General features: G+C 41.4%; 1 protein-coding gene across 4 annotated transcripts in view; it reads right to left on the reverse strand.

The window, feature by feature from the left end:
* Positions 1-423: 423 nt before the first annotated feature.
* The window catches only part of JARID2 (jumonji and AT-rich interaction domain containing 2), a 210,329-nt gene continuing 191,752 nt past the window's right edge, over positions 424-19,000 (reverse strand). For all 4 annotated transcript variants that reach the window (XM_021553230.4, XM_085571501.1, XM_021553241.3 and 1 more), the window contains 10 exons: positions 17,935-18,027; positions 17,379-17,497; positions 17,176-17,246; positions 16,235-16,349; positions 12,814-12,919; positions 11,844-12,026; positions 6,898-7,028; positions 4,660-4,843; positions 3,087-3,194; positions 424-2,363 (listed from right to left, as the gene is read on the reverse strand). In XM_021553230.4, coding sequence (XP_021408905.2) covers positions 2,187-2,363; positions 3,087-3,194; positions 4,660-4,843; positions 6,898-7,028; positions 11,844-12,026; positions 12,814-12,919; positions 16,235-16,349; positions 17,176-17,246; positions 17,379-17,497; positions 17,935-18,027 — 1,287 coding nt within the window. In that variant the 3' untranslated portion in view covers positions 424-2,186. The remainder of the gene's footprint in view (positions 2,364-3,086; positions 3,195-4,659; positions 4,844-6,897; positions 7,029-11,843; positions 12,027-12,813; positions 12,920-16,234; positions 16,350-17,175; positions 17,247-17,378; positions 17,498-17,934; positions 18,028-19,000) is intronic.

A 19,000-nucleotide genomic window follows, 5' to 3' on the forward strand; every position in this document is an offset into this window, starting at 1 on the left:
GAGGTCTGACCATGTCTAATGCCTCTTGCTTGTCAAGTCTCATGCTCTATTTTCAGGGATCTGCTCTCCTTTGAGAAGGCTCCTGGCTCCTGCTCTTCTGCACGGAGGGAAGGAATGTAATCAGAAACAGTGTAAGTAAAAGGATGAGCTGTGATGTAGATCCCTTCCAAAGACCTACCCTGACAAAGCCAATGCTGGGAAGGGGGCTGTCTCCTTGCTGCTTGCCAGATGGGCAGTAGCCAATTTCCTTAAGGATTCTCCTGTTAGCTGACAAAGTGTTTCCTGATCCCTGTCTGGGAAAGGAAGGCTGGAAGCTTCCTACCTACAATTAGAGATTTACTATTCAACAAGGCAGCTTTTGAAAGAAATTTATCTTTTAAATTTCCTCCCTTTACTCTCTCGCTTTCCAGAAGACAGACAAAATGTCCAAAAAAGTTTTGTTTTTTTTATTAAACCTCGTAGTACAAACCTGGAAAGTAAACAAAAAACTGGCAATAAACAACATGAAGTCTTTCCTAACAAGGAAAGAGAGCAGAGCAGCGCTAATAAATTAAATGTCAAACTGTAAGCCATAGTCAGAAGTTTACTGTCAAGAGGGAAAAGTACACAGCAAGGCCATAAAAACCAGACAACCACATTTGAAAACACTTGACTCTGTTTATGTTATTGTTAAATATTCCAAAACAGTTCAGTCTTCTGCAACAACAATCAACAAATTGTATTATAGGACTTTCCTGACAGTCACCACTGGCAAGCTCAGTGCAATATGGGTAGCTACGGTATTGTTGAATTCAATTACGAAACAAAACAGTTTGTGAAAACATTTTCCCTTTTTTATTCCACACATACTGTACACACAACCAGAAAAGGGCAACAGCTACTCCATTATTATTTTTTGTTGTTGTTCAGTGATGTAAGCAGCACTTATAAATGTTACAAGAAAAACCCTGTAAGCATCCAATCCAACCGATGAAGAAAGTGAAACGTAAGGCTTTTCTTCATCTTGTCTCTCTGCCATCCCTCCCCCCACCCCAAGAAAAGGCTCAAGTATTTAAAAAAATTTACAGGCATATGTACAAAAGGTGTGATTTTTTTTGTTACAACATGAAGAGAAAAAATAGACAAGATGAAAGCAAATGCATTTTCACATTCAAAAGAAATATGCAGACTTGCTAGTGGCTCTAAATGTGATCATATAATGAAAAAAATTCAAAACAAAATTAATGCTTGACTGTGTAAAGGTGTGAAAAACAGCAGTGGAATGGAAATGGAATGTTAGAAAGATTGCACGTCTATGACAAAAGAAGCACTTATGGCTTCAATCACTTTTTTCTTTTTTTTATCTCCTTTTTTTTTTTTAAGGATGCTATTGAAGGGTTTTTGATAAAGTAGCCAACAGCACCAAAAAATAACAGAATGGATTTCCTAATGAAATCAGGCACAGTTTTCCCTCACATAACTCCTCAAGGCAGGCAGTCTTTTTTCCTCCTTTTTTTAATTTTTTTTTCATTTTTAAATTTTTTTTTTTTATTATTTTTTCCCCTCAAAACAGATGCATAGTGATGTGCTGGTAAAAGAGAACATACTCCAAATCTCCTCCTTTTGCCTACAGTTAGGAAACAAAGTCCATCTTCAGCTGCCATAACCTCCCAAAGAAAGTGTGTATTCTCCAATTTAAAAAATTACAAAACTCATCTTGCTGTGACAGAATAAAAGACAGCCAAAGTAAAGCAATTTCTTTCAAGTTTTTGTCTCCTATCCCTTTTCTCTCTAGAAAAATCTGCTCACATGACCGGAGAACAAATTATAAAACACATCAAACTTTAACCTATTCAAAAACTGGGTTAAAAGCCTTTCTTCACAGTTACCAAAAAGGCTTTTTATTTTTTCAGCCATAGGGACAATACAAATTAATATTTTATCAGCCCCTTGCCAGTTTTAAAACAGTGAACATACGGCAGTTTAAAAAAATCAGACTGCTGTATCTATCTAGTCTAAGTACAAAAAAAAAAAATTTCAACAGTTTAATGCTAAAACAAAATTAGTTCTCTAAAACCAGAAGAAAATCTTCTTTAGAGCTAGTGCAAAGACAGCTTGTATTCTACAGCAAGTACTCCAAACTATGGTATAATAATTACAAAAAATATATATAAATTGACAAAATGAGAGTGTTGGCATCTTCAGGATTAACTTGAAGCACTTTTGGATGAACTGGAGGATGAAAGCCTAGATGATGGCACGTCCACTGTCGCTCTCTTACGAGGTCCTCTTTTTGGTGTAGGCTTGCTGATACAGTTCTCAATGCTGCCATTTTTACCAGATACTTTTCCACAGATTTGATTGACAAGACTGATTATTTGTTCCTGTTCAGGAAGTGGGAAAAACAAAACACAAATTAGTATCTGCTCTTCCTCCAGAGTCACTTAAACAGGAGTGCAATGGAGTGCTCAGAAATGCTGGGAAGCCCCATCTTAAAAGGCTGTTTATACCCAGTGCTGCTCTCCAAGACCTAACGTGTCATTTCTCCCACTGCTCTGCTCTTTACCTTTGGGGCCAAGTCCCCTCACAGCTAAAGACATGGAGCCTCAGCCCAGAACCCAGGCACAGTCCTAAGTCCCCATCTTGAGTTCAGGGGTTATTCATCATCACATTTGCTTGGAGTCATTGCTGCACCTCTCATCTGCACATGCTCTGCAAGGATGCTCATGCTGGACTGGAATAAGTCTGCTGAACTTCCAGTTACCAACAGAGGGAAGGTATTCCAAAGTACAGAAGTTACCACAACATAAACAGAGATAGCAAAGCCTCATGTTTCATCCCAAAGCATTAAGTGGCTTCTTAAATTCTGTGGCACATATTTATGGAATTTGTGCTTCAAGTTTCATCTGTGTCATCATGTTCCCTTTGTTTTTTTGGGTTTTTTTTACTTAAATCATAATAAAGCACCTTCTTCTCACATCAAAAAACAAAACCAAGACAAGCCCCCAAACCTAAGACACTTTCCTGAGGCCTCAGTGAGACAAAGGCAGAGTTCAGTGTCCTCCCAGGTGTTGGGTAGCCCGGCCCTGGTGCGGTGTCGTGCTCACCTCATCGTAGCGGTACATCATCTTCAGCCCCCGGCACGACTTCTGCTTCTCCACGTGCCGCAGGGCACACTCCAAGCAGAAGACAACATTTTCATTCTCCTGTACAACCTACATGAAAGAGCAGAGGAGGGGGAGAGGGGAAGAAGTGCAGTTAAGCTCCAAACTGTAGCTGTGTTTTCCACACAATACTCAATTATGGCCTGAATTACACCTGGATTTTAGTACAAGGTGTGAGGCACATTGTGCAATCATTCAGGATGTGCAATAGGTAGAAAGAAAAAAAACTCTAAAAGAGTGCTAATAAATACATAATTTTAAAAAAACCTCCACCAATAATAATGAGGGCTAAATCCAAACAGATAATGCATTTATTGGCATCTTCTATGCAGTCCTAAAGATCTCCTGAAAGGAATAGTTTCCTATTACTTAAAATGCTACCTTGAACAAGGATGTAATAAGCGTAGCCACAGGATTCCTCAAATACTGTCTTGTTCAGCAGAGGTGACATTTGCTCAGCTGGCTGCCTGCCAGGCCTGCACACTCAGCTTGGAATTTAACAACCAAGTTGGGTATTTTTATCCACGACTACTGTTAAAGAGTGATATGGAAGAATCCTTCCCATGATTAAACTTACTCCAGAGCAAATGGACCAGAATTAACAGGTTCCGGTTACTATTTTGTTTTTGGTTTTTTTTTTTAAATAAACTAATTTTAAAGTTACTTCAAACTAATGCTACTTGAAAAGCGGTCTAAAGACATGTATAAAAACATATTTTATCCTAGGGAGGGAAACAGCTACATCTGATTATATGCAGTTATATTTCATTTCCATTAAAAATCTAGCATCTATAACCAAGAAAATCCCAGAGGAAAAAGAACTCCCAAACTGAAAGGACTAACTATGGACTCACATGCACTGCATTATGTTCATCTGAATACTTGTTCCTGGGATTAAAACGGTATATAATGTTGTGGGAGGGGCTTCTGGTATTTTTAATGACATTGCTGTGTTTGTAGGTTCTGTTCTGGATACAGCTCTAAGCCTAGAAGTGTCACTGCAGTGGTCAGCACACCTTCAAAAGCCAGCAGGCATTTCCCTCTTAACAGAGAGAAGGTTTATGGGCTGTTTTTGGACAGGCTGGCAAACAGTTTGATGGATGGGATACATCTCCCCTGCAACTCGGCTTGCAGGGAGAGTCTCAGCATGGGCCGTGGCTGCATGCCTGACTCATGACATGTGTCTGAGCTGTAGCTCATCCTGAGACCTGCTCTGTCACAACTTACTGCTGCTGGCAACCCACAGGTGTCTTTGTTAGCCCTCCTAGTACAGTGCAAACATCTCTTAGGTGTCTGAAGGCACTGGTTCATCCCTTCTGGCAGGGTGGGAAGCCAGCTAACACTGTTGTCTTCTGTCACCACTGGCCAAGGCAGTAAATGCCACGCCACCTCTGTGTCTTGCATGGAGTGCAGGACATGGCTCCATGGCCACCTGCTGTCTCTTAAATACCTGTAGATCCCTGGAATGCTAGTGGAAGGGCACAGTACCCCAGGAGTGGCAAAGGACTGTACCCACCATGGAAAGGTAGCACAGGTGCTGACAGATCTGACACCTCCTCTCTGACGTTTCTAACTGCAACCACTTTCGAGGCTTTTTCTTGCCATCCACGCTGGTGCTGCTGGTGTCGTGGCTGCCGTAGCGCGCCGAGGAGTGGAGACCGGCCTCGTACAGCTGCCGCCGCTGCCTCAGCTCCGTGTCCCTGTGAACGGGGGCACAATCAGACACTGGCACTGCCTCCAGCCACCACAGAGCCACACAGTCACCCCTTTACCCCACTCCTCACTGAAACCTGAGCTCCACACGCAAAGCCCTGAGTGTTGTTGGAGGTTGGTGCCATTCCCTAAGCATGGCAGACACAGCCAGCGCCCGGGAAACGCTGCCTAATTGCAAAAGCTATCTCCGGATTTTAACAGCGACCACTGTATCAAGCCAATGGTTCTCAAACTGCTCCACAGAGAAGTGGGGACTGCCGAGGACTTCCTGGAGGTCGATGGTTGCTCGAGCCATGTGGAGAGTCAGGAGCTGTGGTTAACATGACTGTCATTCCTGAAGTTGCCAAAAGCCACCTTGAGGAAGAGGAGCCGTGGCCGTCAGGAGTAACAGCCCCTTCATCAGGAGGCAGAGATGAACCAAGGACCTGCTGCCATAAGGTGCTTCAGGCAGGAAAGGGGGAGCAGGGCAAGTGACTATGCCAAAAGACGAGGATCTTGCTGTACACCCAGGGAAAAAGAAGGAGATGTCAATAAAGGACAACCACCAAGCCCTCCGGCCGCCCTTCACCCATGGCATCTCTAAGGCGGACAATACCTCCTGTGCTGAACTCTTCAGCTTTAGGAGAGCAGGTTGGGTTGGAGCTGAGTGGAAGACAGCAAGTGTAGAGTGAGCTGAGCAGATGGAAGGGGAGGATAAAAAAATGCACCACCAGACACAGCTGAAGATGAGTGGAGAGCCAAGCTAAGCAAATGGCACGGGCAAACTGAGCAACCAAGGCATATCAGGAGAAGAGGCAGCAAGAGACACAACAAACAAGCAAAACAAAACAAAGGAAAAAAAAAATATGGTACAGTGTTCCACTTCAGATGTCTTTTTTTTTTTTTCTCCTTTTTTTTTAGATTTTGTTGTCTGGGCTTTTGTTTCCTATAACCAGCCACAGGAAGGATCCGTATCCTCCAGTGAATTCCAACCTATGTATAAGAACAAGTTTGAGAACCACTCTGATAAAGGTCGATGTGATGGTCTAAGAGCAAGCACCAACATTTCGCCTTTTGTACTTGCAGACTTCCTCTTCAAGGGGAAAAAAAAGGCACTTGAAAGTGGTTATTCCCACAGGAGAGCCACCTGCAGGTAAAGCAGTCAGCACACCTCTTTGCATTTCTTTCTGAACACTAAACAACACATGGGCTGTTTTCCCCTTCAATATGTCACTGGAAATTTTCCAAATGAACATGCTAGTTAGTTAAATACAGTTTGTAGACTCCATTCATCAAAACTTTCTTGACATCTCGAGTATCAGTTGTCACAAACTTGAAAGATAGGTAGCAACTACATGGTAGGGAACAAAAGAGAAGATCATTACACAGGAAGCCAGGCAACATTGTATTTTCTTTTCTCACCAATCTTAAGAGAAACCCTTAATATCTGTCCTTAATACTGGAGAGAAAAAGGAGTGTGACGCTTTTACTCTTTAAAACACTGGAGTTCTAATGCCAGATGCGTTACCATGCATGCACAATTGCTCTCTTACTATTTAAAACCAAGACAACTTTCTGCATACAAAGGACCTTTTGCACCTATAGTATAACAGTCTTGATACTGAAGACAAGGGTTCCTGGTGCAAAACCCACTACAGACATGGATTGACAGTGACTACTGATGGCAAGAGGCTGAAAAATTCAAGGAAGGTATTTAACCACTTGGCACCACATAGTTCACATAATGCATCAGGAAATCTCAACTCTCAGCACCAAGAATTAACAAAATAAAAACCTAGTGCAAACTGCAGTTTCAATTTTTATAAGATGTCTAAAGTAGGGAATTTTTAGAATTCAGACATCCTAACATGGACACTGTCACATCAGCTACAACCAAGGAAGCTGCTTCTTCCATATGTGCCTGTCTTCAGGTACATCTGCTGGGCTTTGGCTTGGATAATTAGGGACAAAGTGTGTCTGAAAGGGTTACTTACGTCACGTCATCCACCTCTGGAGTCTGTCAATGGAAACAAAAGAGGTAAGCAAGCCCCCAATCCATTACCTGAGCTCTCCCAGGAGCGATGATATCGTACTCAGAGTCGGTCCGTTTTCTTTTTTTGCTTCTGCTGTTGCAATCTGATAAAGTAACTTTTCCATTGAAAATGGTTTGGCTATACGGCGTCGCTTCATTTCCTGGGACAGGAGAAATTTGCCACATTAGTTCCTGAACAAATTTGAAAATAAAATGTTACCAAGAATTAATTCAATATTAGTTAATTAAATTATTGATACTAATAAGCTGAAGCAAAAAGTAGCCTTTTGAAACAACCACAAGTAAAATCTTTCCATAGTCCCAGTTTATGTTCCAGGCACCTCAAAATTCTCTCCCTAAAAATTTTTTCTGTGGAGGCCAAGAGGAGCAACACCATCATTCAAGTTCAGTAATACTGGATGGCTCAGAGTACAAACAGTGTAAGATCTATACATATGACATACTTGAAACCCAGGACTAGTGTTACTTCACATCTTTTAAAACAAACCTAGCAGAACAGGCAGATGCTAGGGAAAAGAGACAAAAGGCAAAAGAGGGGGGTTCAGTTCTGCCTGTTACAGATTCCTCTCTGTGAAAGCTTTAAAGTTATGTTTTTCACTCAATACAAACTGAATTATTTTGGTATCTGAAACCCTTTTGATAATTCTTAAGTAGGCAAATTCCTTGATGTAATGTGCAGGTGGGAAAAGTGTACCACTTTCACAGTACCTCTAGAGGTCTGTTTTGGCTTATGTAGAGTCAGGGAGTTCAAAACAAGCTAACACTGGACTATAATGTGAGGGTGACATTTCTGGTTAGTGGTTAAACCTGCCAAATACCTACTCAGCACACACAATCCCAAAGATTTTATTTGTTACATTATTTTTTTTACCCTGTTCTATAACTGTAATTATATGCTCTGGCTATTTCTTTTTTTCACAACAAATGGATTTATAATAAAATCAATAATTTTTAGTAGCACCAATTGTGTGCATTCAAGTGATAACTATCACGTAAAATGGAACAGCAGCCTTTGCTGACCAAAATGGGTTCAAAAGGGGTTCAGAGGTAAGAAAAGTATTCTTCAGAAGCTATTTGCTCTGCTAGACCCTGTGTGTGGTTGGAACAGCTGCATGGTTAGGATTGGTGTGGGAAGATTTTTCCATGTTAGGTTTGCTTAGTCTGAGGCTGTGTACACAAGAACAGACTCCAGTCTAGGGAAGAATCCTGCACAGGCAACATACACAGCCATGGTGGGTGGCTGGACAAGAAAGCAAGGTCAGCTCCAGCTGGGTGACAGCTCAGGGACACCCTGAGCCAGAGCAGGGTTTAGCACAACTTGCTGTATCTCTGCATTTATCTGAATTTCTGAACCTATGTGCATTTTTCTCATCCATACAGAGAAATACACAGGTAAGTATTTTACAACAGACTTGTACTCATTATTTCTTTTAGTGCCTGCCTGATTATTTCTTGTGATGCATTTTTCAATGTCATGAAAGTCAGTGAACATTCACATTATAATTATCATCAGTCTGGCACTTGTGATCTCTCTTGCTCTCATACATCTCTTGGTAATTCCTTTCCCAGTACTCTTCTATTTAATGCAGAAGCTAATTAATAATTTTAACCATTGATCTCTGCTGTGCTTTTTCTAGTTCCTCTACATTCCTTCTGTAATTAGGGGATCTGAATTGCACAAACCACCAAGACTAAAAAGTGCCAGAGCAGTTTCTGCTTTGTTACCTATTCTCTCCTTCTAATTCTTAACATTCAATGTATTTTTGTTATGCAGAGCACTTGACTGACAGCTCCATAGGAATCCAAAGACCTCTTCTCTCAATAGCAAGAGCCCATCTCTGTATTTGTCACATTATGATTATGTTTTTAAATTTAACATTTACCAACACTGAACTTAATCTTCCATTTTCTCACTTGCATCACTCAATATCAGGAAATCTTTCTGTAACACGTCATAGCTTTAATTTTTGCTGCCATTACCATTAATACCCTCAGCATGAAGGATTTGTTTTGCTATGGAACTTCCCTTACTAGGTTATTTAGGGATACTTTAAACTGTGCTTGTACAAACTCCTGAGGAATGCAGAAAAAGACTGTCTACATTCATGATAAAAACTGACCTATCCTCTGCTTTTCTTTAAATCAGTTTTGGTTTTTTGGTATGTGAACTGCACCTTTCAATTTATTTATAAGCCTTTTCTCCTAAAAATGCTCACAGACTCTCTCAGCTGCAACTCTTGTCCTTACCTACTTCCAAAAGTTTTACGGCCTGGATGCCATGACCTTGCTGCAAAAGCCATCATGGTGGTTGCCCTGTTCTCATTTTTTTGTACATTTACTTCCACAGCAGTGGTTATATTGCGTTTTACTGCTTTTCCAAGGATCCTACTCTCCGCTCTCCACCACAGCCCAGCTCTTTTCTAGTGAGGATATCAGGTACACTTCTGTAGGATCACTTTCCCTTTGGTTTCATCTGAAGGAGCTCAGGGTGGGACAGCTCTGTGACAGGTGCCAAGGAGTGGGAAACCTGTGGCATTTTAAAGGCATGTTCTTCATGTTCTTCATGTTCTTAAACTGGAGCTGGGGAAATACATGTCCAGCCCCTGCCAGCATCTTCCAGGGAGTACTCTGCTAATACCACAGCTTTCCTATTTGGGAGATCAGGTGCACAAGGATTGTGTCACTGGTATCAGAGTTAAACCTGGTTTATGGACTGTAAGCTTTCCAGTGTGTGCAGCAGTGCTGCTCCAGCTGGAATACTTAACTCCATCTCTCCTCTGTAGTTCTTCCTCTTGTATTACCAGCTGAATCTCTTCCCACCTAATTTCTGGTAGGCCCTAGCACCAAAGCCTCCTCTAAAACCAGACATTCCCTCTTGTTTCCAAACCTCTAACCCAGAGTGCCTTCATTTAGTCCAGCATTCTGTACTTCAGTTTCCTAAATTAGTTTCACTGACTTTGCCCAATGCCTTATTTGAAGCTATGGAGCTATCCCTTTGCCACTCCAAGCACACACTCTTCCACCACAACTCTAAATCTTCTTATCCTTACCTTAAAATTTCAAGAGCTCTTAGGGTGCTTTTTAAAACCAGCAACTTTGTTCCAAATATGGCCTAGTTTAAACCTCACTGTCCCTTTACACAGGTGTTTATATAAACCCTTTTATTCCAACATTTTTTCCAAAGTGCTTGTAAGACTGAAATCAATGCAATTTCTGATGTAGAATTTCATTTTTGCATGTATTAAAGGAGATGGAGCAGTCATTCAATACAAAAATGAAACAACATCATTTCAGTAATATAAAGAGAGTCACTATAAAAAAATCAGGTCACAGTATCACAGGATGAAAACAAAGTTAATTTATCAAATGCTAAAAACTGTCAGTATTGCTGTGGAGAACGAATAGACAGAAGGTTCAGTTGTTTACCAGAGAGTTCATTTAACAGTCCAAAAGGGGGATCTTGCCCATTACACACAATGTCTCACCACCTCTGGAAAGCACAGTCCTGGCCGGCATTGTAGCAAAGATGGCAATGTGCCTTGGCAAAGTGGAGGAACCAAAGAAAAATTTCCAAAATTAAAGGGAATTAAGAACATATGACAGTTTGAAGACGGAAAGGGAAGGGGAAAAAAAATGAAATAAAAGAACAACACAGTAGATGTTTCAAAAGTGTAAGTTCAAGTGGTTCTTGTGAAGTTTGTGAGAGCTGTGACTTCAATTTCCAAGGTAGATTATCACAGACTGTAATCGATGGATATTCAGCCATCTTATATTTACCCAGTGCAAAGCTCTTAAAAATTAATCAAAAGAAACTGTTCTTCAAAATTTGAGGCACCAAGAGCTGTTTAATTGCTGCATAGTGATTTCTGTCTCTTACAGGAGTAGCATTTTCACGATATCAAGCACGTGTTCAGTAGAGAGATAAATACAGGACATGGAGTTAATATAATCATGTACGTTCCGACAGGAAAGGTCAGCTCAGGATTCTTATGCCTTACTTATAGATATACACAATTCCCACGTTCCCCCAAAATAAATATATAATAAAATAACCTTTTATTTCAAACTAAGTTAATATACAATTAGTATAACCAGGCTGGAAGAATTCCATTTACCCAAAAGAAGCAATCCCTAACTGTGGAAATATTACAGTTAATTACTTAGTAACTTGGTCTGAAGCTGTAAAGGACAATTTACTAGTGGCTTAGCTATAAAACACTACCAAAATATTATCTGTAACCCAGAGTGTATTTCAGAAGGTTGGGAACACAGTTAGTAATGTGTATTCTTTGTCCAAGAACACAGAAATGTAGCCAGAATGATGATGACTGGACAAATCACCTGTTTCTGCAGGCAACGTGCCTTCGTCAGTTGTGTGAGAAGGGAATGGGAAGGTTATTTATTTACATCTAGTATTGGATGGGCTGGTCAGTGAACCTAAGGATTTTCAAGTTAATTAAAATTGAAATTGCCCTGATCAACAGCTTTTCCTGAATGAAGGGGCAGAGAAAAACAAGCAATACAGCTGTGAGTATTAAGTGACTCTGCCTACCATAAGAGCTAACGAGCACAGTTATTTAGATATTTGCACCTGAGATTCTAATGATTCTAGAAAACATCACTTAAAAAAAACAATTAGTAAGCATAATACCATGTATAATCATTAGCTCTGAAGGGATTTTTGAAAAGCTTCCTTGCAAACTGGTCTGCAGGCACAACAATCTTCTGAATTTTTTTATATATACACAAGTCTTTAACTGTCAGTTAACAACTCAGTCACTTTTCTGACAACACTGGATCATCTTATGCCTTGCAGAATTTTTTCCTTTCTTTATTTATTAATCCAGGAAAACAGACGTAGTAGCACTACTGTCATAATGCTACCAATCCTGGAATGTCTGCTGTCCTTTTAGAGGGCAGGGCCGTGAATCCATTTTAACTCCTTTTCTCCTTACCTTGGCTGTTTTAAAGCCCATACTTGTCCACTGGGTGGTAGCAAAGTGCACCGATTCGGAAACACTATAGCCACAACATACTTTGGACACAAAGGATCCAGGAAAACAGACAACAAACTGCCCACTCTGCTGTACAGTACGGTGCACCCTGATCCCCTCCTTACACAAGACCTCTGGGGAGATCTGGAAAGAAACAGAAAAAAAAGAGAGAGAAAAGCAGTCAATGGGAACTTTCTTCCTGGCTGGGTGCTGCCACACGCTCCTGCTTGCGGAGCAAAGCTGGGCTCTGCAAACAGCTCCGCTCCGGTGGCTCTCCCTCTCCTATTCCGAACCTCAGCGTTGGGAGTGACAACTGCAGAAATGCCTCTCCTCAAACCAACGGTTTAAACTCCCACATGCCCAAGGACAGAACACGGTCTGCTCCTACGGAAAGCAATGTGGATCATTCAGCTTTCCACCTGATCTTTTCCGACTTGGCATTAAATCCATTGTGCTACTGCACTTCTGTGAGATGCTAACATGGGTAGCCTAACATGGGTAGCCCATGCTAACAAGGCAGGGTGTTTTGTTATGAGCTCCCCAATTTGCACTTAAATGTACACAAAAATAAGATTGTTATCCAAAAGATAAACAAAGGAGGCAAAAATACGTAAGTATTCGATTTCTCCTATCTATGCTGGCATCATAAAATGTCAGTCATGGCAGGTGAACTGATTAGATCCCACTCCCTTTGTGAGGCTACACACAGTATTAAAAATGGACATTTATTGTATTTATGTGTTTGTTTTTATATGAATACATAGTAACAGCCTTGTTAGAAAAATACCATGTGGGTAAGCATTGCACACAGAAAGTAGCCCCTGCTGCATCACTGCAGTGCAAAACAAAACCAAAATAAATCCCCAACCAACCAGCCTCCTGATTAGCCTAGGGTTCTCAAATGGGAACATCTCTCCCAGTGTTAACCTACCATTACATTACTTTCAAGCATTTCCAGCCCTGGAGTGCCATTGGCTTGCAGCAGGGTATGTACCACATCATCAAGTTTGTTCTCCTCTGCAGCAGGAATGCAATACCTGTTGTTTTGTCAGAGGAAAAGAGAAATATTTACTGTGGAGTAAATAATGGTCCACAGCTACACAATAACAGACAATTCAGACCAACACATTGATTAGAAGAAAGAAATTCAATACAGGGTTTCACACACAGTTCTTTTGGTAAAACTGAGGATTGAAGGGAAGTTGTTTATTCAGACTCAGTCTGATCATGTTCAGTAAGTATCAGAAGACAAAAAAATCCCCAAAACAGAAATGTGAAAACTCAGTCCTCTGTAGAGTTGGATGAGAGAAACCAGCAATCGATTGATGGTCATTTTAACAGCACCAAACCAGCTAATTATGGACAAAAGCTTGCATCTTGTGTGCACCAATGTATGTTGTTATCTTTACCATAAAAGATTGTATTTATTATCAACCAAAGGATCTTCACATTTAGTAATATTTAGTAACATTTTCTGTTTGTAACAGTCAAGAAATCACAAATTCCCTCTACTCAGTGCATGAAGTTGCCCAAGACCTTCTTGCCTTGCTTACTTAACAAATCCCACATCCCTCCTCTCCCTTGCAACAGAAGACCTGACTAAAAGCAGCCAAAGTGGCAGGAGAGGTTTCAAACTCAGCTGGGAATCTGCCAAGTTGCACATCCTCTTCTCTTTAGAAGCCAAGGAAGCAGCTGTCCTCTTGTGCTCACTGCCAGCACTGCTCCCTCAGCAGAATGACAAGAAGTAACACAGGAGTCTTGAGTCTTAGAGCCACACATCCAGAGAACTGCTGTTATTCTGGATGCAGGGAGGTGATATGGTGACAATTGGTCACTGCTCTTGCCTGCAGCCTATCCAAGGGGTGATGCTCAGCCAAGTCAAAAGCATCTCCAGCTTTACCATGACTTACCCTTTCCCTTTAGGCAATGAGACCTCAAGCTGGAGTCCCACACCAGAAACGCACACACACACACGCATACACACACAGAGTCGTTTTTCCAAACTTGGAACAAGACAATGAAGCTGGAAAGATTTTGGGGAACTGGTACAGTCTTCCTGCCATTCATCTGATCTCTCCAGCAACTTTATGAAGTGTTCTGCTGACCTTACACACCTGACACAGGGTACTTGCTAGTAACATAACTCTGTGTGCATCGCAGAGGGTTATTCGGACTGAAGAGTCTGTAGGAAGCTGCACTTCCTATACTCTGAACACCTCCCCACTGTTCACTCTACTGATGATGACTTTGCTTTGTGTTTGTTGATCTTCAAGCCAAGTGGCAGAAGACATGACATTATCTGCTGTGGCTAATTGTAGCCACAGTAAGAGTATTATTGAGCTGGTTGCCCAGCTGTACAAAGACCAACTCCTTACATATATATTGACAATGATCAGGACCTTGCTAAGAACTCCCAGGGTTATAGAGAGGTGAAGTAGAAGAACTTCATCTTGGATCAAGTAAGGATCAAGTCCGAACAGCAATTTTAAAAGTGTGCCATGTCTCAAATATTTTGTTGCTAACAGTGACAGCTTCAGTACAGCTCCACAGGTGTGGTGTATCAGTCTAGTTACATGGATAAAAATATTTTAAATTTGAACCCAGATCATGGCAGAACCCACTCATCTCTTTTAGAGTCAGAAAATATGGCTGGAACAGACAGAAGATTCAAGCACACAGTCCCTCACAAGACAGGCACAGGAAAATGCTTGGGAAAGTTGTGTGAAGAGAAAGGGCAGCACAGAAGTGCATGGAACTGAGTACCTAGGGCATAGAGGGGAATGAGATCCTTTGCAACTGGTGTATGCTGCAATTGCACTCATCTGCAATTCCTGATGTACCTATAAAAATGGGAAGTGAGCAGCCAGTGTAGACTTCTGAATGTCTTGGCAGAACAAGATTTCCTCCTCTCTTTTAATGGGCACTGAGGATCCCTCCAGAATAAAAAGGTTAATTCACTGACCTCTGCCCTGCATGAAAATTGAGTTCTCCCTTGTTTAATCTCCAAGACGTAAAACCTGAGAGGTAAGAGAGTGAGCTGAGCAATCTGCAGGTAAGCGAAGTAGTTTGAGTAGCACAGGATCTGTCCTTGGAGAAGAAGATTTCTGGGTGGTAGAGGGACTTGGCAAGAGGGAGGAGATGTTTGGAGCCCACTGGCCACCTTGTTGTCCCCACAGCAGTGACTAAAGGCAACGCTATCAGGGCTACTCCACGCCAGAACCGCAGATATTAAATTCATCTTCTCCTAACACAGATGGATGCTTTATTGCACTATTAAAAGTTGTAATGAGCTAATGAATACTAGCCTGACACTTCAGGCTGGCAGCCTTGCTGAAGAATAGCTTCAGCAGACAAAGGAGTTTCACTTCCTTCTTGTGAGTTATTCCTGCCTACAATGACTGTTTCATCAAGGCTATCATCACAAAGATGCCTTAAGTTATGTAATCATCTCTATAAGTTCATCAAGATAAAGTAAATGGCTTCTTTACTTTTATTCTTCTTGGATTCGAAAAACAGAAACAGTAGTCTTTCCTAAAATTTGAGCTGTCTGCAGGCAAGCCTGTTCAATCCCAAGAGTCACATGTTTTGACACACAGCATGAAGAGTGACCTCAGAACTTAATTAGGGAATTTTTGAATTCTGTTTGGAATTTACTGTCATTTAACACTAGATTAATGTTTTAGAGAGAAACAGACTCACCTAAGGTTGAGGACAACATAGTTTGCTCAGTGATCTGTCCTGACAGTATACTATTATAAGAGATTACAGATTCCTGATTCACAGAACAGGGAGAAGAGCCATAAAATGCCCATGACAGAAACTGACAAACTCCCAGGTCTGCAGCATAATCCACAAGTTACACCTTTACCCCTTGAAAGAATCACATACAGAACATCTCTTCAACTTAACACATTTAGAGAGGGAGGAGATCCTGCTTTAATGGTTTTCACCAGATCTCAAATGCTTTTTCTTGGGCCATGTGCTTTCCCAGTGACAGCTGGACCAGCACCCTGGACATCAGCAGCTTCTGAGAAATGTGTGAGAGTGCACTTTGCATGTGCATAAAGAGCAGTCCATGATGCCACTGCCACCATGGGGACACCAGAATAGACCACAGAAAACCAAGTGAAACTTTTCTCTCAGGAAAAGGGTTTTCATCTCCTAAGTTTGTACCACATTTTCCCATTAAAACTGGAAGACCCCCAACAGACACACACACACACACACACACACACACACTGGACTCTCTAGGTGAGATTCCCTCATGCAAAAGTGTTACACCAGTTGCTATTAACGCCAGCCTACAGGCAGCCACTGCAGGGAAAGTGAAGAAAAACCACAGGAATACCTACCAAATGCAATCAGCACCAGTGTGTAAGTAGTCAATGTATGGAAGGTGATTTTGGTCTCGAGACCAGCATGAGGTAGAAAAGACCATGCCAATATTTAGCCAAGGAATTGTCACTCCTAAAACAAAGAGATTGAAAAATGAGTTTTGAGTAACTTTAGTTTGTTCAGTAAAAGACAGTTTGAGAGGGCATTTAAATCAAAAATCTTACTCTCCTTGTTAGCTGACTCTTGATGTTATCAGTCTTCCTATCAGACTAAATAATTCACAGGGAGTAATTTAATAAATTCAGCATTTTCCACTAAGAAAATATCTACCAGCAAACTGCAGTACCCTTGAACATGCTTGCTTTCTAATAGCTGTATAAAACTTTTCTTCTTAGGAGAATTTACAAATACCTGTAATTAAAGCTCACTGCCACTGATCAGAGGAGGTCACTTCATGTTGTCAAGCGTACATATAACTATTCAACAGGTTTCCCAGCTGTTTTCTTCAGGCTCCACACCTGATCTCAACAGGACATTTCACTGTGCTTCCAATGTTTCTTACCAGTAAACTGCAACAGTGGATAGGCAGCTGGAGAATTTGTGTCAATTCATTTAGAAAATGTGTGTGCTGCTTTTCCCAGTGCTACAGACTACATCTTGCAAGTGTGGCATTAGCACAGTTCTGTCCTAACACACAAGAACACTGACAGGCTGGCAAGAACAGCGAGGGATACTGCAGGTACAACTGGTTCCTCCCAGGAACAGGGTCTCAACTGTTCATTAATCCTTTATCTGCATGGCTACCTTCACCCCTTTAAGTGGCACCTGCTACATAAAACTGCACGTCTGCTCAGTCAGAACAGGGGGACCTGGAAGAGGGAGAAGCATTTGGTGCCCACAGCACCACATTCAGAGGACACTGACACTGGCTGAAAACACAGAGGAGGGACTTGCTTACCAGGCACAGCACCAAGATGTCGCAGGATGGATCCTGTATTATTAGGAAGGACTGTGAGGTTCCACCCATGCCTGTTTGAGGGGTGACACAGACACAGACACAGTCAATGCACATTGCCAATGCCAACACTCCCAGTGACAAGCTACCCTGCTGGGCTCTGCTCAGGAGTGAGGCAACAAAGAAGATGGATCTGGGAATCTTACCTTGAAAATGGTTCAGATTTTCCCACAGGAAAACCACTCCCGTGGGTGTTGGTATCTACTTTTCCACAATGCACTGCTACATGGCAATCTTTCTGTTCCACTATCCGCCAGTATTCTTGCTGTGGTAGGAGAAAGCAGTAATGCATTTTAAATTCACTGAACAATCTTTAATCTCTCATTAAAATATAAACCTTGGAAATTTACAAGGCTTTCACAGCCTCCCTGTAATTCAACATAAACTATTGCGTAAAATAAAAATATAAATAATTGAAAGTCACAATAAGGCAGGCAAAATTTAGATTCTCTTGGTTTCTGTGTTTCAGCACATGTCAGATTGAGAATACTTTCTCTTCCTCAGTTCGTCAATATCTTTATTTAAAATGTTCAAAAAATTTTAAATAGGAAGAATTCACCATGTCTATTTAACCATTTTTTAAAAATTCTAAACTACGCAGTCTTAAACTGATTAGAGAAATGCTTGAAAATCAACTATCCTGAATCCCCATACTTAGTGCCCTGAAACAAAAACCTTTACCACCCCTTGTGCTAGCCTCACCTCTACTTCAGCTACTGTAGGCTCCTTTGTAAAGCACATGTTCATGATGTTTCTTGCTGTTCGGTAGAAGGTTGTTAAAGAAACAGACCTACCCTGTGGAAAAATAAAATAAAATTAAAAGTGAAAATGAAAAAACACGCTTACATTCCCCCAGGTCCTCTCTCTTTTCCTTACAGGCTCAATCCCAGGTGTCAATAGAGTGAAGGACAAAGAAGTCTCCAGAAGAGGTATGAGAAAATACCTCAGAAGATACAGAAATTCAATCACATGAACTTCCCATGTAAAAAGGCCAACCGAATGTTCCCAGAAGGAATACTGCTTTGTTCAGCACAATGCTCGGTGTCTGATAAATACAGAGGATGGACATGGCCCCTATGACACGTTGCAACAAACCCAGTAGGCAGCCAGTCAAAATTTACATTATCCAGTAATGCACAGTAATTTTCATTATCCAATACATTATCCAGGGACCACGTGGCCATGCTCTCTATGTACAAGAAGCAGGTGAAAAAAGACTTAGAAAATTCACAGAAATGCTCAGTATCAAATGTTGTATATGGTGGGAGAGTGTCACAAAAAGCAGAGTTTGTGAGGATTACTGTAATCACTTGCTTTCAAAAACTAGTTATGCTCAATTCAATAAAAGCAGTTCAAATGCCAAGGAACCAAGTCCTGTTATTACAAAGTTAGGAAAAGGATAACACAGTAAAATTGCTGAATAAGTGCCTTCATTCTTGGCACTGCTGCAAGAGCTGTACAAGAAAAGGCTCTGACTTGGTTTTCTGCTTGAGTTAGACAAAGTTTCCAGGCAGCTGCTTTCCTGCACATCTACACCCACCAGAAGCTCTAGGAAGCATTGTCCAATGGCTTTGGAGGCAAGAGCATGTGAACCCATGTGCTCCTTTCAGCCCTGACACTGTGATGTGCCTGGACAGGAACACCTCTGTTGCCTCCTGTGCTCCAGGGCAGAAGGAGGATGCTGGGAAGCTGCATGCCACGAGAGCTGGCAGGCACCACACCAGGGCTGAGGGACCAGCAGCACCCTGCAAACAGGGAGTATAAAATG

The sequence above is a fragment of the Lonchura striata genome, chromosome 2 (genome assembly GCF_050655825.1).
Source record: "Lonchura striata isolate lonStrDom1 chromosome 2, ASM5065582v1, whole genome shotgun sequence".
Classification (NCBI taxonomy): domain Eukaryota; kingdom Metazoa; phylum Chordata; class Aves; order Passeriformes; family Estrildidae; genus Lonchura; species Lonchura striata.